Below are 26,865 nucleotides of genomic sequence, written 5' to 3'. Positions count from 1 at the left end.
CATTTACTAGTTTTCCAAGCATGATAGAAATGGAAAAATATATATATTAAAACAAGAACAATTGATGTTAATTTTCACAATCTGCATTCTTTCTCTGAGCAATGCCTAATCCCATTAAAATTAACAAATTTCTGTCAATGCTAAAAAAAAAACCTACTATGGGATTAATTTACAAAGTATACAAGAATATAATAATCTTATAATAAATCTTTCCAGTGTTTGTTTTAACTGTATTTCATGAATCATTCCCTCCACAGAAACTCAGAAGGATAGTTCTTAAAAAATGAAAAACATCTTTCTGTGATTATCTGAAAGCAATGACTCACTAACAAGGGACCCAAAAATACTACTGAAGAATTATAAATTACCACTAACATGGCATATGAATGAATCTTAGTGAGTGGCAACTATCTGGAACCTCTTTCTTTTCTCATGTCAGTGATCCCATCTCATAGAAAGCCTGAATGGAAACTAACTGTTGTGTAAGTAAAACTTAACTTGAACTCCAATTCTTCTAATGTAACCATTCTGGGAAGAAAGAGAAAAAAAAAAAACTTAGCAGAAGAAGTCATCTTTTCTTTTAGAAAGAATAAATGAACAAAACAGAGACAGAAAAAGAAAAATCAATGCCTAAAGGCAATGCTGTTATTCCATCTTAAAATACTTACAGAAGAAAAAAAAAGTGACAACAGCAACAATTCAAGTAAAATGTGTGTGAAACACGCCACTTTCAAGTTAAGACAGAAGTGAAGAGGAGCAATGATCTTTATCACAGAGTCAAGAAGCGTAGGCATTATTCCAAATGTTAATCCACTTTACAGTTATCAATGAACTACTGTCAATACTTTTGCACCTTGCGCTTGGTAGAAGCAGATAAAATATTTAATATGTAATTTACAACCAGCTCAGCATACAGGATGGATATAGAATATAAAGTAGTAGACAGTTAGGGAGTCTGTGCAAACCCTGCAAAAATAGTACTTCAGGTATCTGCTAATCAAAAACCAAAAAAGAAAGTTTGTTTAGGACGGATACAATTCCAACTACCACAAAATACGAAGAACTGCAAAAAATGTATACCATACCAACAACATATATAAGTTATTAAATAAAGATTTGATTTAAAAGAATATAAATGAAGCCTTTAAGTATGTCTTCTCTACATGCATATTATTCCTCATTAAAGAAAAAAATGTAAAAAGGCCATTGGTAATTGCTTTGTTAACATTTGTAGAAAATGCCAATTCTCTGGTCACAAACTCCACTAAGTTTAGCACTTAAGGTCTCTGCAGTGTTATAAACGTAATTTAAAATACTGTTAATTCTATAACTCCATTGGTAAAATAATGTGACTTGGAATATGGCAGTCTTCATGTTGAGGGCAATGATCCACAGTTTTGTTTTTAAATTTCTTGGGCATGAACAGTTATCCAGACGAGCAGCACCCTCCTCCACTGCTCTGGGCTTGAGGTTCATCATCAATAATCTGTACACCTCGCCTGGCGGCTCCTGGTTGACTGGAGCCATTGCCTTTTGCTCTCTCATCCACTTGTGCTGTCTCTATCATTCCTGGGATAAAGAGAAAAAAAAAATTAGTAGTAGCTACAATCTTTGAGTTTTCTCTTCCTGTAATTTTAGGATACCACTGTGATAGCTATTTCTGACTTTTGATCAAAAAAAGAAGTTGAATATAATGAATGCTATGTCAATTCAAGATACCTGTAAGTTTTTAAAACTATTGTAAGCAGTAAACATAAGACCTGGTGGTACAATGACCACCAAGAAAGAACTCTAGGCCTACCTGCTGTCCATGAGCTCTTCAGCTCAGGGGTACCGCCCTATAGGGTACATTTTAAATGCATAAAATACATTAGTAACTTGTATGCTACATGTTTTTTAAATGGACATATGGGGGGAAAATTAAAGGTATGAATTAAGGGCTGGAAGTATGACTCAAGTAGTAGAGCACCAGCTGAGCAAGGGTGCTGAGAAAGCCTTATTTCCTCCCTCCTACCCAGTGAGGGGGCTTGAACTCAGGGCCTGAGCACTATCTCTGAGCTTTTGTGTTCAAGACTAGCACTTTACTACTTTGAGCCACAGCTTCACTATTAGCTTTTTTATTTTCTTTTTATGCTAACTTTGATGAGGAGTAAACCGTTGTGCAGAAGTATAATACAATGAAGGGGAATTTAGCAAGGCCTGTATATTGGGATTGTGCCCTGTCCTTGTATCTTCATAGATTTAGGATATTTCTTCCGTCCAGGTGCAGGATGGGTATCACAGGAGGGTCTTACAGAGTCAGAGGAGGTCAAAGGTTTTTTTTAACAGTCCGGGATCCTGAACTCAGGGCCTGAGTATTGTCTTTAGGCATTATCAAGGCTAGCGCTCCTCTACCACTTGAGCCATAGCACCACTTCCTGCTTTTTCTACATCTGTGGTATAGAGGAATCAAACCCAGGTCTTCGTGTACATAGGCAATCACTCTACCCCTAGGCCAAACTCACGGCCCCTTTCGTTTCATTTTTTTTCTTTGAGCCAACCTTTTGGTCCAGAGTTCAAACTTTGGGACCAGGCTAGGATGGGGGGCAGGGAAGTGTTATTACAGTGGTAAGCCACTGGTCCAGAATCATCTGTATGACCTGAAGACTTATCACACTTGAGTACTTGTAGAAATGGCAACCTCAAGACAGAACAAATATACTACCACAAGATGCATTTTAATAAGGTCTTCAAGCGATTATATACAGCACTCATATGCTTTTCACATTTTATTATGCATCAGAAATATACCAAGCATTTGTTCCAACACAGATGTTGCTTATCATCTCCAGAGATTTTGATATAACAAGTTGAGGTCAGGGCTCAAGAACCAGCACTTCTAAAGCATTTCTAAGTGATGTTGACACTGTTGCTCAGGGGACCCCACTTAGACAATCACTATTAAAATAATTATAAATGACTTCTGGATTTCATAAAACCAAAATGTACTATAGTACTACAGTCTATGTGAATATATACCTTTCTCTAAAGAAAAAAAGAAAAACACTACAGTTGCATTAAATTCTATAGTCTGAGATCCATGAAGTCAAGGAATAGAATAGATAAAAACATAAAAATATCTATTATTTTACAGATGAGGGTTTTCCTCAGTATGATATGTATTCTACTGGTGATAAAAGAAATGTCTTTCATGTTAAAGAAACTTATTTCCAGTGGTGCTCCAATTCACTAGTTTGGCCTTCCCAGTACAACCATCGATCTCTCTCTCATTGGTCATGGGACTTGAACTCTGGGCCTGGGGACTGTCCCTGAGCTCTTCAGCTCGAGGCTTCCACCCTACCCTTCAGCCACAGCACCACTTCCAGTTTTCTGGTAGTTAATTGGAGCCAACCACAATCTGCAGATCTCAGCCTCCTGAGTAGCTAGGATTACAGGCATGAGCCATCACACCTGGCTTTTATAGTTCTTAAATAATGTTTTACTCCATTAATTCTGTTTCTACTTTCAGTAATTATGCATATATAATACATACACTTATCACATAGTATATATGTGATTTCATAATCACTAGTTTCTGCTTATAGCAAAGCTGTATTTTAAAAAATGACTTAAGAGTATTGAATAAAATCTAACAAATTAGCAATATATCCATTAACCAAAGCATATTACTTTTAAAAATTAACATATTACTCAAAAAAATTACAAATATTTAAAAACAAGCCATTTTTAAAACATACCAAATCTGAATATACTTACGTTTACAAAGGTCAAGAAAGAGTTCCTCAATTCCTTTGTTTTGTTTGGCTGAAGTATGATAATGTTTTGCTCCCACAGACTCTGCATAGCTTTAAAAAACAAAATCAGTGATCGATGTAAAATACTTCAACTTTTCTGTAGCAGTGATTTATTCACTTACTTTCAGGGACTTATTAATTCACCCATTTACTAAAATTAAGATTATAAAGCTGTTCTAACCTCTCTATACTTTGAATTTTTTAAATAATGCAAACAGGACCTGAAATTTTTGTAGAGCAGTCTGGAACTCAAACAGTATACAGACTTTTATGGCTCACTGACCACTTCTGATTTTTTGGTGGTTAACTGGAGATAACAGTCTCATGGACTTTTGTGCCCAGGCTGGCTCTGAACCAATGGCATTGATCCATGATCCTCCCATCTCAGTCTCCTGAGTAGATAGGATTACAGGATAAGCCACTGATACCTGGCTTTTCTTGAATTTTGTATTACATCATTCTTAATATTTTTTAATTGAAATGAAAAAGGATGTGAAAGTAAGGTGTCCCTGAATATTGCCCAAACTCCAGAAATTACCAATGTAAACATGCTCACTGAATCTAATAGTTCAATCCACTGTAAGAGGTTTGAGGTATATTTAAATGGTAAAGCACACTGTACAAACAAGGAGACTTCTACTGGGAAGTAAAAGGGTTGAGGAGAGCATAACACTTACGATTCTGCTTCTTGAATGGAAACATGTCTTTCTTTTTCCAAGTCTATTTTATTACCTAATTGGAAAAAAGTAAATGCTGATCTCAGTTCTGATTCTTCTTTTCATAAGACTAAGCCAACTCAAAATATTTTTAATTGTAATCACCTAATAATACAAATTGCTATCAGACTTCTGAATGTCTTAAAGCGCTAAAGTGAACCTCTAAGATGTGAAAACTGTGACCATCACAATGAATGTCTCATCCTCCTGCATACCAGCCAATAAATACCCCAATGAAAGTTTCAGCCTTTCTAAGGAACCACTTTCCTAAAGGAATGTGTACTATACACTGATGCACTAACTAGGATTCACTAGGGAATCTAGATAAACTTATATTAGTAAAGTATAAGTAGTTTAAAAAGAAAACCTTTCCTGTATTTTCCAATTAACTTAAAATCAAGTCAAGTAAATGTTAGGACCCTTTCCTGGCTCCTAAGAGTACTACAGTTTTCAGAATATAAGATGGTTAATGTAAAAATTAAATTGTATGTAGTGTGAAAACTGGACAGTTTTATAACTTGGTGGCAGAATGTTACATATACATCATAAAGATTTAAAATTACAGAAAACAGGGCTGGAAGTCTGGTCTAGTGGTATGATGCTTGCTTAGCATACACAAAGTCCTGGGTTTGATTCCTTGGTACTACACCACATAGAAAAGGCCAGAAGTGGTGCTGTGGCTCCAGTGGTAGAGCACTACCTTTGAGAAAGCCCAAGGATAGTGCACAGGTCCTAAGTTCAAGCCCGAAGACTACCAAAAAAAAAAAAAATAGGTAATGGAACCAAGAAAAGATTAGGCTTTAAGCAACCAGACATCTGAAGACCTTTCATACACAGACTCTATATTGAAAACCAGAGAGAAGGTGAGTGGCTGTATACAGTGTTATAAGTAACTAAAACAATAGACAAGTACAGGCAAAAATAATGTAAAGAAAGATATCCAATAAATGTTTTCATATCTCATAACTGACTTTTAGGCAAAACATTAAAAACAAATCACAATTAATGTCATTTTCTTCCATGAATCTTATAGACTTGAGAATGCAAATTTTAGATAAATGTCATTAAATTAAGGACACAAAGATAATGAAAGATAATGTTTCAGAACCAAGAAATATAACTCCAGAGACTTAGCACCACCTGGTGGCAGGTGACTCCTCTAAAGTAAAATAGAACAGTCTCCTTACAGACAGAAATTAACCAAAACTCTCATGAACTTTTTTTTTTTTGGGGGGGGGTCAGTTGTGGGGCTTGGACTTGGCCCGGGCACTGTCCCTGAGCTCTTCAGCTCAAGGATACCACCCTAATCCTGGGTGTAGGTGTTGTCTCTGAGCTATTCAGCTACTGCCCTACCTCTTGAGCACAGCACCACTTCCAGTTTTCTAGTGGCTAACTGGAGATAAGAGTTTTTTAGACTTTAGTGCCCAGGCTGGTTTCGAAATACAATCCTCAGATCTCAGCCTCTTGAGTAGCTAGGATTACAGGCAGGCATGAGACCACAGCACCCCCGCTAGCTTGCAACCTTGAGCTGTATCTCCGGTCTGGCTTTTTGCTAGTTATTTTTGAAGATGGGAGTCTCTTGGACTTTCTGCCTCAACTACATGGAATTGCTATTCTCTAGATCTCAGCTTTCTGAATAGCTGGGATTGAGACACTAATGCCTGACTTAGCTTTTGTATTCTTTCAAAAATTATATACACAAGGTTCTGAGGCACCTCGCTTTTTCAGGACTGCATAATTGAACCTAAACAAAGGGGCCTGCTTGTAGGCTGAAAAGAAAGACAACCACCAAAAAAAGCCTATACTATCAAAGTCAGAAAAAAAAAAAAAAGGTTATTGAAGGAATACATGTTTTTTTGTTTGTTTTCTGCAGGGAGGGGGGAGGGAGCGTGTTGGGAGTTTGGCCTAGTGGTAGAGTGCTAGCCTTGATCAAAAGTCCAAGGAAAGTGCTCAGGCCCTGAGTTCAAGCCCCAGGACTACAAAAGAAAAAAAAAGAAGAAAGAAAAGAAAAAGAAAATGAAAAAAAAAGTATCCTCATTAAAATTTTCATTGCATTAAGGGTGCAGAAGGGATTAAGGATATGGCCTAATGGAAGAGTGCCTGCCTAGCATGAATGAAACCCTGAGTTCGATTGTTTGATACCACATACACAGAAAAGCTGGAAGTGGGGCCGTGGCTCAAGTGGTACACTGCTAGCCTTGAGAAAGCCCAGGCTCTGAGTTCAAGCAAAAAAAAAAAAAAAAGCTGGGTGCGGTGGTTCACACCTGTAATCTTAGCTACTGTGATCTGAGGATTGTGGCTCAAAGCCAGCCCAGACACTGAAGTCCACAAGACTCCAATTAACCACTAGAAAACCAGAAGTGGGGCTCTGGCTCAGGGGTAGGGAAGTAGTCTTGAGTTAAAGAACTCAGGGACAACGCCCACGCCACGCCCAGAGTTCAAGCCCCATCACACACTCACTCACACACACACACACAGACACACACACACACACACACAGGATATCTAGTTCAGTGGCAGAGTGCTTACTTGACATATGAAAAACCCTTCTAGAGAGTAGTATATGCAGTAGAGACCTGCTTAAATAAGCACAAAGAATAAATTCAAACTCCAGTACCAAGGGGACAATTTGTGGAAAGATCTAGTGAAGAGGAGTAAATATTTTTTATTGTTATATACAGAAAGTCTTAATATATGTATTAAGGGAAGAAAAATCAGGATCAATGATAAATGAGCTCTCAAAACTGTTACAACAAACCAGATGCCGGTAGTTCACACCTGAAATCCTAGCTACTCAAGAGGCAGAGATCTGATGATAAAGATTCAAAGCCAGCCCCTCAGAAAAGTCCCTGTGAGACTATAATCTCCAATTAATCACTCAAAAACCAGAAGTAGTGCTAAGGCTCAAGTTGTAGAGCACTAGCCTTGAGCGTAAAGAGGCTCAGAGACAGCACCACAGCCCTGAGTTCAAGTCTCATGATAGTCCAAAAAAAAAAAAAAAAAAAAAAACAACCCTGTTACAATGCTGAATTCAAACTAAAGTGCCCATGCTATACTTGCTGACAAGACTTTTTAGACTTGATAATTATCACTAATAAACTGTATGTAACATTAAATTAGGAACATTTGATCCTACTTGTTTCAGTAGACTACTAAACCCTTAAAACATGAAGATTTTAAAACATGACTGAACTGGGAAAAAAACACAAACTTAATATTCTTAAAACAGGCTGAGAGTTTGGCCTAGTGGTTGAGTGCTTGCCTAGCATGCATAAAGACCCGGGTTCGATTCTTCAGTACCACATACATAGAAAAACGCCAGGAGTGGTGCTGAGGCTCAAGTGGTAGAGCTCTGGCCTTGAAAAAGTTCAAGGACAGTACTCAGGCCCTGAGCTCAAGCCCAAGACTGGCAAAAAAAAAAACCCACAAAAACCAGACCTAGTATTCTTAAACTATCTTATAAAAACAAACCACTATTCATATGCTTATTTAAACCAGCTGATGTTTTTTGATTGTCAATTTATGGCCTTGAAACAAGCTTTTTTATTGTAGAAGTGAAGTACAGAGGGGTTTCAGTTACATAAGTAGGATGAGAACATTTCTTGTCAAACAGTGCTACCCCCCATTTCTCCCATGTTCGCTACCCCCATGTTGTAACGTTCAGTTCTAACAGTGTCTAGTGAGTATCGATGTTGCATTGGTTCACTCTTTGTCCCATTGTTTCTGTGATTCCCTTTCCCTCTCCAAGTCAGATTAAATGTATATACAAGACAAAGTATTATGCACAGGTTAGTTATTTCTCTCTATGGAAAGTGGACAGTCTCAAAGCATGTTCTATTTACTATGACCACTTTGACTCTTGTAAGTATCATAATACCACACAAAGTCATGTACACCTCACTAACGACTAGCTCGAGCTCTCACTTGGAACTATTACTCCATTCCTGCTATCTAACTTAAGAATCTAGACCAAGGATCTAGACCAACGAGCAGGACAAACCATCTCTCTAGCCTCTTTTCTGAGATTTGTACACTAGTTCTGAGATTGTAAAGTTATTCATCTAATGTGTCAAGATTTAATAAGTAAGAATGACATATGGCTTAATGCAAAATTTCCCTAACATTGATCACCCCATTCTCTCATTTTCCCAAATACCATCTTGATCCTCTTCCACTACACTATCCTAGTTTCTCATATTCACTCATAGCATTATAGACATATAGGAAGGAAGGGAGAAAACAGATTGAGGCTATGTATCATAAGAACTAAGAACATAAGCACAGAAACTGGAAGACTTCAGTTCAAAATCCATCTGTGACTGCCTAACATTGGGCAAGAAATTACATATGTCAATAATCAGCTTCTTTCTATATATATGCAAGCCTTCTAGTATTATAGCATTTCATGAAATAATGCCTGCTGAGTATATAACATAGTACATTTACTTGTCCAGTAATTGCCAAATTACATAAACACTCTAGAGAAAAAGAAAATTTAAGAGAAATTTTACATATTTAAAACTGAGTTCATGGCTGGGAGTTTGGCCTAGTGGTAGAGTGCTTGCCTAGCATGCACGAAGACCCAGGTTCAATTCCTCGGTACCACATACATAGAAAAAAGCTGGAAAGTGGTGCTGAGGCTCAAGTAGTAGAGCTCTAGCCTTGAGAAAGTCCAAGGACAGTGCTCAGGCTCTGAGCTCAAGCCCAGGACTGGCAAAAAAAAAAAAAAAAAAAAAAAAAAAAAAAACTGAGTTCAAAGGTCTCTAGAGAATATTATATCATTTGCAGGGAAATGAATGGATATAGCAAAATGTATGTTAAAATAATTATGTTAAATTAATTGATTATGTTAAATAATTTTAATAGCACCCAGGTCCCACGACCAACCCCCCCCCCCCGTCAAAAACAACAACAACAAAAAAATATATATATATTAGGCTAAATGAAGTCAGGCTCAGAGAGAGAAAGGATACATGTTTTCTCTCATAGGTGGAAGTTAGATTTAAATTATAACACATAAAAACATACATGATCAAGAGCATATACATAGACATTGTCTACAGTTTAGTATATGCAAGGGAGGTTTGCAATGGTATAAATGCTTCAAACAACTCAGAGTTTAACGATAAAATATTGAAACTTGTCATCAGGGGAGGAAGATGAAATCAAGGGGAATAGGGCAGATGAGTAAAGAGAGGGTGGGTAAGTGCAGTCATAACATCTAATATCCAAATACAGAATGATACTAGGTAACTTGAGGATATGCATGTTTGGGAGAGATAGGGGAGAATGATGGAAGATTCACTGTATCCATAATTGGTATACTGGACTGAACCCCCTTTGTACAACTATTTGAAGATAATGAAATTTTCTTTTTCAAAGTATACAATCAAGTGTATAGAACAACAACAATGCTTTAGGTCTTTGGCTTTAATTTTATTTTAAAGAAGTTCCTAAATTCTTTTCCTAAAAACAATCCTTTTTTTTTGGTCTGTCATGGGGCTTCAACTCTGGGCCTGGGTGCTGTCCCTGAGTGCTTCAGCTCAAGGCTACTGCCCTACCCCGAGTCACAACCCCACTTGTGGTTTTCTAGTAATTCATTGGAATTATGAAAGTCTCATGGTCTTTAGTGCCCCGGCTGGCTTTGAACCACTATCCTCAAATCTCTGCCTGAGTAGGAATACAGGTGTGACCCACCACACCTGGCAAAAACAATCTTATGGTGAAAAAGTAAAGGTTGAACTGAAGCAAGACTAGTGAACTTGGAACTTAACTCATTTAGTTTCTCACTGGTTCCCCAAAAGAATTCCTGCAAGTATAGACTACAGAAAATGACCTTCAAATCCTAATTATTTGAAATATTAATATTAAATAATTCTTCCTCTTATATCACTTTAAAAATTGTTTGGTAAGTTCAGCCACTCTGAAAAGCAGTGTGGATGTTTCTTAAAGAGCTGAAAATAGACCTTCCCTATGATCCCACCATCCCACTCCTGGGCATCTATCCTGAACATCATAACCCAAGATATGAAAAGGACACCTGCTCAGCTATTCACAATAGCCAAGTGATGGAAACAATCCAGATGCCCTACTGCAGATGAAGAGATACAGAAAATGTGGTATATATATATATATATATATATATATATATATATATATATATACAATGGAATTCTACGTAGCCAACAGACAAAATAAAATAATGGCATTCGCAGGGAAGTGGATGAATCTAGAGCGAATCATGTTGAGTGAGACAAGTCAAGACTAAAGGAACAAAACGCACATGGTATCCTTGATATGTGGCTATTAGATCCAAACAGTACAAGAGCGAGGACTCATTATTCATGTACCCAATGCTATAGACATAGTATTGGAAATATAAATACAACTACATAGACATAAAAATTTGTGACTCTATAGACATAATGTTTTATTACATGGATTAATATCTATGACATACAAACCCTCAGCCTAATTTTAATTATGTTCTAATCTAAAATCTAAGTACCAGTGATTGTATAGAGATTCCCTTCTTGAATACTTGTTAAATGTCATTTGAAATGTGATATAAAAATCAATGTTAAATTGTTTAATAAAAAAAAGAATTGTTTGCTATGTATTTAGTAAGACATTAAAGAAACACAAGACATTTTAAAAGGTAAATGGTACTTACCAACTATACATAAACAGATTTCATTTCCCAACATTTTCCGTAATTCTTTGACCCAGTTTTTTACCTGTATGTACAAGAGTATTAAATTAATATTGTTGGGATCACTATTACAATACCTAAAAATTCAACATATCTTAGGATTTCATGTAACAGCTATGTATGTGGGGTACCGAGGAATCGAACCCGGGTCTTCTTGCATGCTAGGCAAGCACTCTACCACTAGGCCAAACTCCTGGCCCCTCTTTCGTGCCTCTTTCGTGCCTCTTTTGTGCCCCACGTTGGGTGCCAATATGTCGGGGTCCTTCGTCCCCAGTCCCTCTTGAGGAGGGCTGGGGAAAAGCACACCCCAACCAGTCCAAGCCTCGAGAGGAGAGGGCCCACTGTCCTCCCACACTCAGCCTTGCTTCTCCGGAGCACGAACAAAAACGCCACGCAGCTTCATCAAGGCAGGAATCTCCCCCTCTCTAAAACTCCCCTCCTTATATTGGGTGTGGGAGCCTATCAGCACAACAGGTGGGCAGGATAAAGAGGTCCACTTGTTTACCCCTATTGCAGGTCTCAGCAGAAAGTTATTAGAATGGCGTTACTCGGCCCCCAACAGAAATGAATCATTCTTTCAAGACACCAGCATTCTGGGGTATGTAGCAATAAGTATCTGGCTATTTTTCAACCTAAAAAATTCAGTGATCTTGCTGGGAGCTTTGCCTAGCATGCACAAAGACCTTGGTTCGATTCCTTGGTATATAGAAAAAGCCAGAAGTGGTGCTGTGGCTCATGTGGTAAAGCATTAGCCTCAATAAAGCCCAAAGATAGTACTTAGGCCCTGAGTTCAAGCCAGGATCGGCAGGAAAAAAAAATCAGTGATCTTAATATTTAAGCCCTTTCTTTTTAAAGGAAAAAGTTGGGAAATTATTATTATTATTATTATTATTATTATTATTATTATTATTGCCAGTCCTGGGCTTGGGCTCAGGGCCTGAGCACTGTCCTTGGACTTTCTCAAGGCTAGCACTCTACCACTTGAGCCTCAGCACCACTTCCGGCTTTTTTTCTATGTGTATGGTACCGAGGAATTTTGTGCATGCTAGGCAAACAGTCTACCACTAGGTAAAACTCCTGGCCCCAGGAAATGATTTTTTTTTTAAAAAAGCATCAAACAGCCTGAAAATCACTAAACCTTAAAAATTAAAACTTAAAAATCACTGAATCAGCAAGCTACATAGTATCTCATTTTCCTACTCCTTGGACTCTTCCTATCTCATTAGTAATCCAGAAGCTAACTTGTATAAATAATATGTTCCATTAAGCTTAACTGTGATAAAAGTGAAAAGAAACAGTAATTTTTTAAAACTAAATTTCCAAGAAAAATTTAAGGCTTTTGTTAAACATTGTTGACTAATTTAGTCAAGAAAGGTTTTAAGAGGATAGGTCAAGTGAATACCCTATTCTGTGATAAGTTTTCAGAAGTTTAATGGCAATTAATTTTTGGTTTCAATTACTGACGGTATGAATTTAAACCCATGGCCCCAGCTACCACTTGAGCCACACCACCAGCCCTCTATTAATTATTTTTCAGATAGTCTCACATTTTTTTTTGTCCTGGGCTGATTTAGACAGTTGCCCACCTACTTCAATTTCTTTCCCTCGGTGGCCTTCAACCAGACTCCTATCTCTGTTTCCAAACAGATGCATTATTGTACATACAATTGACTGGCATACACCAACATGTCCATGCAATAAATGATCAATTACAACTATATGGATTAATATGAATTATATACTCCAATAAAAACAAGTTGGTCACCACTTATACTTTCTATTGTATACTTTATAGTTTGGAAGTTTTTGTTTTGTTTTTTTTGCTTGAATTCAGGATCTGAGCATGGTCCTTGGGCTTTTTCCTCAAAGGTAGCACTCTGCCACTTGAGCTACAGCACCACTTCTGGCTTTTTCTATGTATGTGGTACCAAGGAATTGAACCCAGGTGTTTGTGCATGCTAGGCAAACACTCTACCACAAGGCCAAACTCCTGGCCCTAGATTTGAAGTTTTTAAAAATGAGTCATACTATGAAACATAAAAGACTTGTAAATAAATCCCCACCAAAAATAAAGAGAATACCTTCTGAAAAGAATCTTCATCTGTTATATCATAAACTAAAATAGCTCCATTTGAATCTCTGTAGTAAATCGGGCCCAATGCATGGAATCTCTCTTGACCTGCTGTATCCTAAATAAAGCAACAAATGTTTATTAGCTCAGAAAGAAAAAGAAAAAAGTCTGTTACTATAACTACAGTAAATGTTTCTTGTGTGTGTTTGTGTGTGTGCGCACACACCAGTCCTAGAGCTTGAACTCAAGGCTGGAGCACTAGTCCTTGAGTTTTTCTGTTCAAGGCTAGTGCTCTACCACAGTTCCAATTCCAGCTCTTTCTAAAATAAGTCTCACAGAGCTTTCCTGCTCAGCCTGGATTCATAACACGATCCTCATATCTCAGCCTCCTGAGTAGCTAGGATTACAGGCACTGACACTTAGCACCAATAAAACTTCTGATTAACTCAAAAGTGAAGCAGAAAGTCACAGATAACTTCAAAATGACATTAAAAGAAAAAAAATAGGTTACAAGAAAAATCTTCAAGTCATTATAAACATTGTATCATGTTTTACTATTATACAAAGGCTGTTTCCCCTTTCAGCTGCCCTCAGCAACTTCCCCACCAGTTTGAACTAAAATAAATAGCCCTGCACTGTTGGCTCACACCTGTAATCCTAACTATCAGGAGGCTGAGATCTGATGATCATAGTTCAAAGTCAGCCTGGGCACTAAAGCCTTGTCATTATCTCCAATTAACCAATAGAAAACCAAAAGTGGTGCTGTGGTTCAAGGGGTAGGGCAGTAGCCTTGAGCTGAAGAGCTCAAGGACAGCACCTAGGCCCAGGGTTCAAGCCCCACGACCGACAAAAACAAAAATAAATATAAATAAAATATAAACATATAAATTAGGGGGAAAAATCAGTTACCATCGAGTCAAAATAGCCAACATTGAATTATAGCCCAGGAATAAGCCCTGCCCTAAATTCAGATCCCCCACACAGGAAGAATATATATATGAAATAGTATTTAAAATGCAACTCTTAACAAGATTGTAGGTTTATTTATTTATTTATATTTGATAGTCTTGGGGCTTGATTTCAGGACCTGAGACTGTCCTTGGCTTTTTACTCAAGACTAGTGTTCTACCACTTGAGCCACAGGACCATTTCTGGCTTTTCTATGTATGTGTTACTGAGGAATCGAACTGTTTGTGCGTGCTAGGCAAGCACTCCACCACTAGGGCAAAATGCCAGCCTGTAGGTATTTTTTAAATTAAAATACTTTTTCTAGCCCTAATTTTCTAAAAATGCAGAAATTCAAATTTCTATTTCTTGAGCCAATTAGCTAGAATACTCCTAAAAAAGTTAAACTTACCCATATAGCCAGGTTAACTCTTTTCCCGCCAATATTTAACTTCTTTGTTAAGAAAGATGCCTAAGAAAAGAGAAATATACATTAAACAATGTTTCACACAAAATAATATTCCTCATTGTAATCATACTCAGGCTGACCTAAGTAAAATTATTCATGACCAAACTTTACTTTCATTAAAGACAGCATTATTTACATTCATACCTTTAAAAAAACATTTTGCTTTATGAACAATATTATTTTAAAAATGCAAGATAGGCAGTGACACCTCATATTTGTAATCCTACCTACTCAGGAGGCTGAGAGTCTGAATGCCATGATTCTAAGCCAGTAGAGGCAGGAAAATCTATCTACAATTAACAACCAAAAAAGCCAGAGGTAGAGTTGTGGCTTAAGTGGTACAGTGCTAGCAATTAGCAAAAAGCTCGGAGACATTTTCTAAGCACTGGGTTCAAGCCCCAGGAGCAGCGTGCACGCACACACAGAAATAGTACTTTTTCTTTGTCCCTACTCCCATCTGTATTGTGAACAAGTTTTTTTCCCACAGTATTTGATGTCACCTTCCTTTACTGATGGGAAATGTCTAAGAGATTTCTAAGACACACTGGTAGTTTGTGTGTGGGGGGGGGTTGTTTTTGTTTCTTTTGCTATATGATAACCACTATTATTCCAAATAGCTCTGCATTTATGTAATTCAAATGTTTTACATATATATATCAATAATCCTAAGTACTGTCAGAAATAAAGCATTGCCAGGTGCTGGTGGCTCATACCTGTAATCCTCACTACTGAGAAAGCTGAGATCTGAAGATTGCAGTTCAAAGTACATAAGACTCTGATCTCCAAATAACCATCTAAAATCTGGAAGTAGAGCTGTAGTTTGAAGTAGTAGAGTGCTAGCCTTGGACAAAAAAGCTAAGAAATGCAAGACCATGATTCTAGCCTTCAAGGAGCTTACAGTATATTGGAGAATTTAAAATGTAAAGAGGGGGAGTTTGGCCTCATGGTAGAGTGCTTGCCTAGCATACACAAAGACCTGGGTTTGATTCCTCAGTACCACATACATAGAAAATGCCAGAAGTGGTGGTGTGGCTCAGGTAGTAGAGAACTCTAGTCTGATAAAGTCCAAGGACTTGGGGCTGGGAGTTTGGCCTACTGGTAGAGTGCTTGCCTGGAATGCACGAAGACCAGGGTTCAATTCCTGGGTACCACATACACAGAAAAAGCTGGAAGTAGTGCTGTGGCTCAAGTAGTAGAGCTCTAGCCTTGAGAAAGCCCAAAGACTGTGCTCAGGCCCTGCGTTCAAGCCCCAAGACTGGCCAAAAAAAAAAAAAAAGTAAAGAGAATTGCAACTATATGTGATAATGGCTAAAATGGAAGATGTTGACAAGTATGCCATAAAAAAAGCTCTGAGAAGTTAATGAAGATCGTCTCTGCAGAAGTGTAGTAGTAGGGTTTTTTCCTAACAGATGGGTGAAGCCAGTGGAACCTGAAAAACATGACCCACCCCAAGGGGAACTCCAGGTTGGTATGGTTAATAGAATGGAACTAAACAGATAAATAAAAGCTGAATCATAAAGATCTTAAGGTTTACACAGTGTAGGTCTCAACAAAACCCCATCTAAAACACTAAACATAGCCAAGTGAGGTGGCTCACATTAGTAATCCTAGCTACTCAGGAGGCTGAGATCTGAGGATCAAGGTTCAAAGTCAGCCTGGGCACAAAAGGACCTGAGACTATCTCCAATTAACCCCTAGAAAATGGGAAGTGGGGCTTGGCTCAAGGGTAGTGTGGCAGCCTTGAGCTGAAGAGCTCAGGGACAGCGCCCAGGCCAAGTTCAAGCTCCATGACCCACAAAATAAAAAAACAAACAAAAAAAAACACTAAACGAGTATATACCCTAAACATGTATATGTGCTGCAGAAGCAAGCATATGAAATAATGTATCTTTTAAATTGGTTCTGTATGACATACACTTGATTTAACCAGATTACTAAAATACTAGTTATTATGATGCATAGTTGTTACTATGATTACATAGTAGTGAAGCAGAAATGAGGGAGTGATCCTGGACTTAAAATATTCTCCAGGAGGGCATAAAGTAAGGATCAAAATAATGAGGTATTTTCTACCCTATTCTTCCACACTGAGCAACAACACCAATACTTCCATTCGAGTGATTTCACCTTCCAAACTTTAGTAGTATTAAAAAATTAGGCCTGCCTGTAATTCTAGTTACTAAGGAGGCTGAGATGTGAGGAATAAGGTTGGAAGCCAGCCCAGGTAGGAAAGTCTGTGAGACACTTAGCTCCAATTAACCACCAAAAAGCCAGAGCAGACAGCTATGACTCAAGTGGTAGAGTGCTAGCCTTGGGCAGAGGGGGTTGGGGGGAGAAACCTCAGGCATAAGGCCTAGGCTGAGTTCAAGCCATAGGACTGGCACACACACACAAAAAATTATCGTTTACCCAACATCTTTTCCAAAATTATAGTGAATGGTAATTTCCCCCACCCCCCCACCTCAAAAAAAAAATCTTTTTACACAAGAAAGTAGAAACTGGGGTATGATGGTTCATGCCTATAATCCTGCAATTTGAGACCAGCTGAGGAGAAAAGGTGAGAGGAGCATCTCAACTAAAACAGCTGCATACGATGGTATTTGTCATCTTGGCATTGTGGGAAGCACAGTAAGAGTTTTTTTTTTTTTTTTTTTTTTTTTTCTGCCAGTCCTGGGCTTGAGCTCAGGGCCTGAGCACTGTCCTTGGACTTTCTCAAGGCTAGAGCTCTACCACTGGAGCCTCAGCACCACTTCTGGCTTTTTGTATGTATGTGGTACCAAAGAATCGAACCCGGGTTTTCGTGCATGCTAGGCAAGCACTTTAACCACTAGGCCAAACTCCCGGCCCCAGTAAGAGCTTTTAAGGCCCAGGAAGTCCAGGTGAAAATGGGAGACCCTATGTCAAAAATAATTGAAGCATACTGGCACAAAACAGACCAAATGAATTAAAGAACCTGGAATAAAACCACACTGATACAATTTTCAACAAAGAAGCTAAAAACAAAAACTTTAAACAAAGCCTCCTCAACAAATGCTGCTGGGAAAATTTGTTTTCCACTTGTAGAAGACTGAAACTTGATCCCTATCTCCCAGTTAGTACAAAGAACAACTCCAAACAATGGAAGAACTCAAAGTAACATTGGAAATGTTAATAAGGAAAAACTTGGAAAGAAAAAAAAAAAACTTGGAAAGAAAATGATGGGTGAGGGTGTGGGGAAAGAACCCTCATACACTGTTACTGGGAATGTAAATTAGCACAATCACTATGGAAATTAGAACTGAAATCCCCCAAAACACTAAAAATATACCTTCCTTATAACACTGGCATACCACTACTGGGCATATAACCAAAGGATAGTAAACCAAAATACAAAAAAAAAAGATCTGCAAATACATGTATATCAAAGCAGTGTTCACAATAGCCAAACTATGCAATTATCTGAGAAGTACAATAGACAGGTGGATTAAAAAAGCAGATTTGGTGTACATGTTCTATGGAATATTACACAGCTATGAGAAAAATGAAATCATGTCATTTGCAGAAAAAAAAAGATGGAATTAGAGGGCTAGGAGTTTAGTCTAGTGGTAGAGTGCTTGCCTAGCATGTACGAAGATCAGGGTTTGATTCCTCAGTAACACATACATAGAAAAGCTGGAAGTGGTGCTGTAGCGTAAGTGGAAGAGCTCTAGCCCTGAAAAAGCCCATGGACAGGTGCTCAGGCCCCAAGTTCAAGCCCCAGACTGGAAAGGAAAAAAAAAAAAAAGCCTATTCAAATATCACCAGGTGCTGGTGGCTGATGCCTGTACTCTGAACTCCTAGCTACTCAGAAGGCTGAGATCTGAGAATCATAGTTCAAAGCCAGCCTGGGCATTAAAGAGACTCATCTCCAATTAACCACCAGAAAACTGGAAATGGAGCTATGGCTCAAGGGAGCCATGGAGCCATGGCTCAAGCCTGGAGCTGAAGAGCTCAGGGACAGTGACCAGGCCCAGAGTTCAAGTCCCATGACTGACAAAAAAAAAAAGAAAAAGTCGAATATTGTATGTTAATATGTAGAAGCTAAACTTAAAAGACATTTATGGATATCTATATTATAACTATGAGACTAGTAGGAAGATGAGGGAAGAAGGGAAGAAATAAAGTATTTTAGGAAGTAAGGACATTTTAGATATGCAAAATACCAATCTTACAAACAAGAACACAACATTTCTTTTTTTCTTTCTTTCTTTTTTTTTGTGCCAGTCCTGGGCTTGAGCTCAGGGCCTGAGCACTGTCCTGGGACTTTCTCAATGCTAGAGCTCTACCACTTGAGGCTTAGCACCACTTCCGGCTTTTTTTTTTAATGTATGTGGTACCAAGGAATTGAACCCGGGTCTTTTGTGCATGTTAGGCAAGCACTCTACCACTAGGCCAAACTCCTGACCCCAGAACACAACATTTCTAAACCACAAATTATGACACAAAGCATAAAACCAACTGCCAAGTCTTGCTTAAGAAGTTAAGGTAAATGTAAGGAAAACACACACACATACAGCATAAAACTAACTGCCAAGTCTTGCTTAAAAGGTTAACGTAAATGTAAGGAAAACGCACACGCACACGCACACACACACACAACCCCCCAAAAATGGTATACCATTTCTACTGGTAAGATCTTGGAAACTTGATCTGTACCAAACTCAGAATAATCCCTGTCCAGTCACCCTTACAGTAGCAATTTGCTAATCAAATATTAGGCAGCTACATACTCATAAAGCAGACATATAGAATGTGTTAGAACCTTAACAGAGAAAATGAATATTCTGATTATTACTTTTTACAGATTGGTAAGAAATGACAGAAGTCACTCTTAGAATGTATAATTTTTTATGTAAATAAAAATATTCCTTCAAAAAAGTGCATAATTTTTAATAAGTACTTTCAATGAGGAAGAAAAAGGCACAAGAAATAATCTCTTGAGGAGTGTAGACACAAAGAAAGCACACCCAGAGCAGGAAGTGATTACAACTGAAATGGCACAACCTTTACGAACAAAGTGAAAAAAACTGGTGGTCAAAGTTAAGAGTAGTTGTCTTTATACTCTACAATGTTGGCATGACAGGTATAAATATTTCTAGAATTCATTAGAGTCAATAATATTGCTTAATAAGTTCTATAGGAAAAAAAAGTAACTTCCTCCAACTGTCTTATCTCTATCCAGTTTATCAAAACTTCTAATCAATTTTAAAAAAAAACACGTGTGTAAATACATATAAACACAGAGCAAAGCTTGGAGAATTCAAGTGCTGGTCAGAGAACTTGTGTATAAGATTTCACCATGGGGAGGGGAGGAAGAAGTGAGAAAGATAGAAGGGGTTGACAGTGTGTGACAAGAAATGTACTCATTGGCCAGGAGCATGGCCTAGTGATAGAGTGTTAGCCCTTGGTTCAAGCCTTGGTACTACATACACAGAAAAAGCCAGAGATGGTGCTGTGGCTCAAGTGGGAGTGCTAGCCTTGAGCAAAAAGTGCCCAAGTACAGTACCCAGGCCCTGCCTAAAAAAAAAGAACGAAAGAAAAAAAGAAATGTACTTATGACCTTTACATGTAACTGTAAACCCTCTGTACATCACCCTTACAAAAAAAATCAGATTTCACCATAACAAATAAGTACTCTGCAAAAAGGGAGAGTACTAAAATACGAAAGCACAGCAACCAAAACTGTATGTGTGTGTGTGTTTGTGAGTGTACCCCAGACTGGAGCTTGAACTCAGGGCCTTGAGTTCTCGATGTATTCACTCAAGGCTGAGGCTCTACTACTTGAACCACATCTCCATTTCCAATTTTTTGCTGTTTAACTAGGGAAAAGAATCTCGAATTTGTCTACAACAGTTGGTTTGGAACTAAAGTCCTCAGATCTTAAGATTCTGTGTACATGGACCAGCTAGCATTATAGACATGAGCCATTAGTACTTGGTTGTAAAGATCACCTTTTCTTTTCTTTTTTAGATGAATTTCACAAATATCAATTCTATTCCAAACTATAAAATTGATATATATATATATATATATATTACATGTATTTTAAGTAAAAACTTTTGCCACACTAGGGCTTAAGCTCAAGGCCTCACACATACTATATAACTTTTTTGTTATTGTTGTTTGAGACAGGGCTTCTTTTTGTATCCCAGGCTATCCTCAAAATCATTATCTTTCTACCTCAGGCTCTAGAATGCTGGGATTATAGGCAGGCAACACCAGACTGACTGGGAAAACAACAACAACAAAAAAACCCACGAATTTTTCTTTCTCTGTATTCTACCCTCCCAACCTGTGTCCCCCTGCATTACTGGGATTTGACCTCGAGGACTGTACTACTACCTGAACCACATCCCCCCAGTCAAAATACATGTCTTGTGTGTACATATTTTTTTTTTAATCCCTCAGAGACAACATGGACAACATGGGTTCTCAAAATAATGCATATTAAACCCATCACCATTTCTTATATACATGGGGGGGGAGAAAAGGGGGAAGAGAGGGAGAGTGGATAAAGAAAAAAGGAGGGAGGGAAGGAAGGGCAAACTATCTTATTCCATCGTAGCAAACATTTATCAAACACACAATGCAGGAGTGTAGCTTAATGGCAGAGCACTTGTCTAACATGTATAAAAATATGAATTTTATCCCCAGCACTAAAAACAAGTATTATCTTCACATAGTGCTAGAGGTTTTACATGATTGGCTGACTACATCATCCACATAAAGGACCACTGAGTGAAACATTCTCATTTGATAGATAATAGCCAAGACTGGGATGGCTATAAAGGAGCCAAAATCAAGATTAACTTCAAAGCCTTATCTTTTCCTAGAACAGCATATAATGTGGGTACTGAAGAGACTATATATAATTTCCTCTGCAACCCCTGACAAAACATCTCAGATTAGCAAAATGTTAATGCTGGAACAAATGTTTTGATTTCATTAAGGATTTTGGTCCACTAGATGGTAACCCGTAAAGGTTGGTCTTAAATGGTTTCCTGCTACCATTATGACTAATATGAACAGTACTCCATTTATAACTGAGAACACTGAAAGCATTCTTCCCCAATCTTCAGGTGACAAAATTAAAATGTAACTAATCTAAACAACAGATTTATTTTCACCCAACCCTGTTTCTAGTTCACAGTAGTACAATCAATGTTCCATGAATCACAGAGTTAAGGTTCTGTACAGCATTAAACAGTGGGACAAATCAAAGCCAACTGTTCCAGGTCAAGTACACTGGGGACCAAACACAAAAGCAAATAAATTTAATTACAGGGGCTGGGAGTATGGCCTAGTGGTAGAGAGCTTGTTTAGCATGCATGAAACCCCTGGGTTTGATTCCTCAGCACTACATTCATAGAAAAAATGCTAGCAGTGGAGCTGTGGCTCAGGTGGTAGAGTGCTAGCCTTGACTAAAGAGAAGTTCAGGGACTGCCCAGGCCATGAGTTCAAATCCCATGACTGGCAAAAAAAGAAAAAAACAAACAAAACAAAAAACATAATTGCAAAAGATAATCTGAAGGGTACAGCAACCTCAGTAATAATGTGACAGCTGCCTCAAAAGCTCATAGAAGCTTCTTTACTTCAGTGGTAGAAAAGCGCCCTTCTCAGCTAAGTGAAAACCATAAGCATAACCTTCTATGCAGTTCAAAGAATTCTACTTAATAAATTCATAAACAAGGGAAAGTGGTGCTTGTGGTAATCCAGCTACTAGGGATGATGAGGCATTATCAGTTTGCAACTAGCCGAGGGCAACAAACTAGGGAAGGAAAAAGGAAAGGAAAGGAAGACTGATTAAATACCGTCTAGAAGAGGTGAGCTGTCAAAACAGCACTTTAAAAATGCTATTTTTAATAGGATGTTTTTAATAAGATGCTTAAAAATAGCACGTTTAAACAGGATTTAAAATATAATGTAATTGCAGACCCAATAGGGAACAGAGCTGTTTACCCAAGAGAAGATAAGACTTGTGGGACGTGATAGCTATCTTTAACAATCACAAGGAATGTCATATGAAACCAAGATTCAGAGGCAGAACTAGACCAAAAATACATGGAAATAGATTTTTACTTTATACTCAGAATAACTTATTGGATAGTAGGTATGTCTAAAAAAAAAAAATCAACCTCAGGACAGTAAGTTTCCTACTTTCTATATTATCAGTTCATATCACCTTGGGTCTCCCAGTGCTGGCAGTCAAACCAACGATCTTGCACACGTGAGCCAGGTGCTCAATCACTGAACTATATCCAAGGTTAAGTGTGTGGGGGGGAGATCTGGGGAAGGGAATAATCACTTGATTGAAATACTTAACAAGAGTGAAACAGTGAAACACTATCTGTGGCTCCTTTCAGTCTTAGAATGTTTTTAAAAATAGTACTACATAAGGGCATAATTTGCAAAATAGAAAGTAATTTACAGAGTTTAATGACAAGAAAACTTGAACTCTCATCTTCTGATGCACAATTTCATTTAGACACAAGTTTGTGTCTTATAGATCATACATATTGAACTTCTTAGGGGAAAAAACACCTAAGAAAGGTGTTGTCTAAGAGGATGAGATCACTTCCTTTCCATACTTGGGTGTACAACAAAATCTTCAATTCTTTAAAATAATCTAGATACTGTTTATGATGACTTACATAAATATAAATATCAGGACTGCTATGTTTCTGATACTGGAGATTTTCCATAACTTTAGACCCTCTAGTGTAGTTTGTGATGGCTTCTCCTAAATATTTAAAAATCTTCAGTCTACTGTTTTGAAGATATTTTAAAAATAACATTCAACTTTCACATTGGATGATTAAATTACCTTTTAAAAAAAAGACATTAAAGGGGGTGGGAGGAAGGAAAGTGGGAGAAAAACACGGGAAGGGGTATCAAGAAGTAATGTACCCACTACCTGACAAATGTAACTGTAACCCCTCTATACATCACCCCAGAATAAAACACAATTAAAAAAAAACAAACATATATCAGTGGAAGTAAGTAAATGCAACTTGGGTTGCTTAACAACAATAAGACTCAATGTAACTTGTTACAATATAACAAGCTAAGAGAGAATTTAAATGCTCTAAATCTAGTCAGACCTAAGTTCAACTAAGCTTGGGTAATCACCTGCACCTTTAACTAATGGTGCTATGATCGGACATTCACTTCTTCAGATATTATGGTTTACATAGGATTAAAAACAGAGGAATAAAAATAGAACATGGAATCTGAACTAGAGCATCTTTGTAAACTCCAGACTCAGTAGTTTAATAATAGCACTGAACATGAAATGTCACAACGACTGGGGGATTATTCACTCCATTAAATAGCGTCTATGTTACAATTACTTATTACGCTCTATTGTGCAAGTTGGAACAGTGATAATACAGACTGCTTACACAATCTCACATCCTAACTGCTTCTGACACAAACTTACCCTGACCACTCTCTGTGCTAGATAAGTATCATGGCCACCTTAACAGAGAAAAACGTACAAGGGACACAGAGATTAAGCAATTCACCCAGGATCATACAACTAGTTAAAAGAAATCTAGGTGACCAAGCTCAGAAGTCCACTAGAGGTGACTGCCTCTGGGTCAAACTGCTCAAGCTGAATTGGTGGGATAAATGTCTCCTAACTCAACCGGTTTCTTTAGGAGAGGGAAAGAAGAAACTCCCTAGAATACTAGCTTCCCAACAGTTTCATTTCCACCCCACGCCACTTTTAAGTGGAGAAGAAATCCAGTCCTTCAGGACAGGTACAGAAAATGAACAGCAGCGGCGGAGGATTGAATTTGGAAAGGCGGGGGGGAGGGGGGGGGACCAATGGCCGGCCCTTTTTCATATGACGTTTCGACAATGGGTTGACCGACCTCGCAGAATCAAGCGACCCACAAGCCAGACCCATGGTGGCCAAGCAGGCTAACCATGAAACTGCGTAACCTGCAACCAGCAAGCGGGTCATTTCAAAAATCCCTCCGGAGAGGGTTTCTTCCTGCCATTCCTGGGGATTCCAAGATAGGACACGGGAGGAGGGGGGTAGAAAAAAATGGAACTTGCATAAACACTTAGTCATGGGTGAGCGCTGAAGTTCGCAAATGGAGACCCGTGGTCAATTCCGAATTCTGAAGGGGTGGGGGGGAGAAAGGCTGCTACCGAGAGCCTAACACCTAGGACCCACGCGGAAGTGCATCAAAGGGTGATGGGGGCGGGGGGAAACCCAGCCTGCTGAGAGGGGCTCCCCGACGTGCGCGGTCACCCCGGGGAGCCGCGGGGACTTTCCGGGGCCCTTCCACTCCCTTCCCCACCGCCTGTCCTCACGTCTACGGCCTGCCCGGACCCACGCGATGTGATCCTGGTCAGGACGATTGGGGACGGACAGCCGGACCGGCAGGGGCGGGGGCGGCGGCGGCGGCGGCTGCGGCGTCCTCCGAGCCGGGGCAGGGGGGGGAGTAAAGAGAACCCGGAGCGCCGCCTCCCCACCCGCTCCCACCCCTCCCGGGGGTCCGTCCGCACCTGCAGGGTGGTGATGTGCTTGTCGTTGAACTTATTCTCGCAGTAGCGCAGCACCAGCGACGTCTTCCCCACGCAGCCTTCCCCGAGCAGTACCACCTTGAACGAGTAGGCTCGGCCCGCCCCGCCGCCGCCGGCCGCAGCCATCCCCGACGCCGCCCGGACGCCCCAGACAGACAGCCGGGCCGAGCTCCGCACGGCCGCGACAGCGCCTTCAGGGCCGCGGCCCGCTCCACCCGCCCCGCACCCGCCGCCCACTCGGCCTCTGGCTCCGCTCCGCCTCGGACGAGAGCCACGGAAGGGCTGAGCGAAAGTCCGGGAAAATGAAGGGGGCCCTCAGCCACCACGTCAAGGCACCGGTGGAGAAGAGAAAAGCGTTCCTTCTCCGCCTCCCTCTAATGGCGTCTCCTTCCTCCTACGTCACACTACGGGTCACGTGACCGCGCCGCCGCCGCCTTCCCCCCACCCCCCTCCCGGGACTGCTCGGGGCGGCGCTTGCGGACGGGAGGAGGGGAAAGGGGCGGGGCTCCGGCCTCTTCCTGGGTGGAGCTGGGCGAGCCAGGCGTTTGGGACCGGCCCAGTGAAAGGCAGTACCGGGTGTTCTGGCTCTAGCAGGGGAACTGATAATAACTTCGCAAACCAGGGAGGCGTTGTAAACCAACTCCAATCATGGCTGTGGAGCTTTCCCTGGGGCCAGACAATGCATTCTCCTGTCTTTTCGCTCTCATCTTCAACTTCCCTGGACACCCAGGCCTTTCCCTCTATCTTCCATCCCTCCCGCCCACCCTCCCCCCACAAATTTCTTGACATCCGTGTGTACCTTCTTTATTAGGGCTTACCATACTCAGGGGAATTTGCTAAGCATTGGTCTTCCTTCTTTTTTTTTTTTCTTCCAGTCCTGGGCTTGAACTCAGTGCCTGAGCACTGTCCTTGGACTATCTCAAGGTTAGAGCTCTACCACTTGAGCCACAGCACCACTTCCGACTTTTTCTATGTATGTGGTACCGAGGAATCGAACCTAGGTCCTCGTGTATGCTAGGCAAGCACTCTACCACTAGGCCAAACTCCCAGCCCCAAGCATTGGTCTTTCTTGAGCAAGCTATAGGCTTTAAGACAAGGACGAAGACTCAACCACATGTAAACTCTCGCCCTAAAATACTAGGCTAGAAATATTTACCGAAGAATGAATGATACATCTTTCCCGTATGCCCCGCCTCCTCAGGGCTTCTATCTCTCCAGTTTGATGAGCCTAGTTTGTTCGATGTTTCTGTTTTACCTCCTTCATCTGCTTCGCTTTCGTTCATAAAATATACTGGACCAAGAAACCATACTGGCATTTCTGAAATTTTGCAACTTAGAAACCTAGTGCCAGATAGACATATTGGGTTTTTTTTCTGACATCAAGTTTTGTGCATGTGCGTGTGTGTGTGTGTTTAAGGCAGTCCACCCATTCACTCAATAGATTTGTGAATATGCCAGAGACAGTGCTGAATAAGTTACAATGTCTCTTTCCTTTTACATTTTTAGCAAAGGAGGTAGACTCGTTCAATTATACAAAGAAAGCTTTCACTTTCAGAGCATTGTGCAGCCATGCATGTGAAGCTATCTTGGAGGAGGAAGTATCC

General features: G+C 39.6%; 1 protein-coding gene across 1 annotated transcript; it reads right to left on the bottom strand.

Moving 5' to 3' along the window:
- Positions 1 to 747: 747 nt before the first annotated feature.
- On the bottom strand, positions 748 to 25,658 carry Rab21 (RAB21, member RAS oncogene family). The gene is made up of 7 exons (XM_090328259.1): positions 25,244 to 25,658; positions 14,651 to 14,710; positions 13,304 to 13,411; positions 11,184 to 11,247; positions 4,472 to 4,526; positions 3,757 to 3,845; positions 748 to 1,569 (listed from the first exon to the last, which is right to left on the bottom strand). Exons 1-7 carry the CDS (start codon positions 25,385 to 25,387, stop codon positions 1,427 to 1,429), a joined length of 663 nt encoding a protein of 220 aa, XP_090184385.1. The 5' UTR covers positions 25,388 to 25,658; the 3' UTR covers positions 748 to 1,426.
- Positions 25,659 to 26,865: the final 1,207 nt, after the last annotated feature.

This window comes from Megascapheus bottae, chromosome 2 (genome assembly GCF_031878675.1).
Source record: "Megascapheus bottae isolate mThoBot1 chromosome 2, mThoBot2.hap1, whole genome shotgun sequence".
In the NCBI taxonomy this organism is placed as follows: domain Eukaryota; kingdom Metazoa; phylum Chordata; class Mammalia; order Rodentia; family Geomyidae; genus Megascapheus; species Megascapheus bottae.
The sequence above is the reverse complement of the archived record's forward strand: the minus strand, read 5'-3'. Positions and strand labels throughout refer to the sequence as shown.

Excerpts from the sequence above, each read along its gene's own strand:
- Rab21 (XM_090328259.1), bottom strand. The coding sequence starts at position 25,387 with ATGGCTGCGGCCGGCGGCGGCGGGGCGGGCCGAGCCTACTCGTTCAAG. Across the intron at positions 11,248-13,303 it reads ATGAAGATTCTTTTCAGAAG|GTAAAAAACTGGGTCAAAGA; the intron begins GTATTCTCTTTA and ends TTGTACATACAG. Across the intron at positions 4,527-11,183 it reads AATCTGTTTATGTATAGTTG|GTAATAAAATAGACTTGGAA; the intron begins GTAAGTACCATT and ends TTTTCCAATTAG.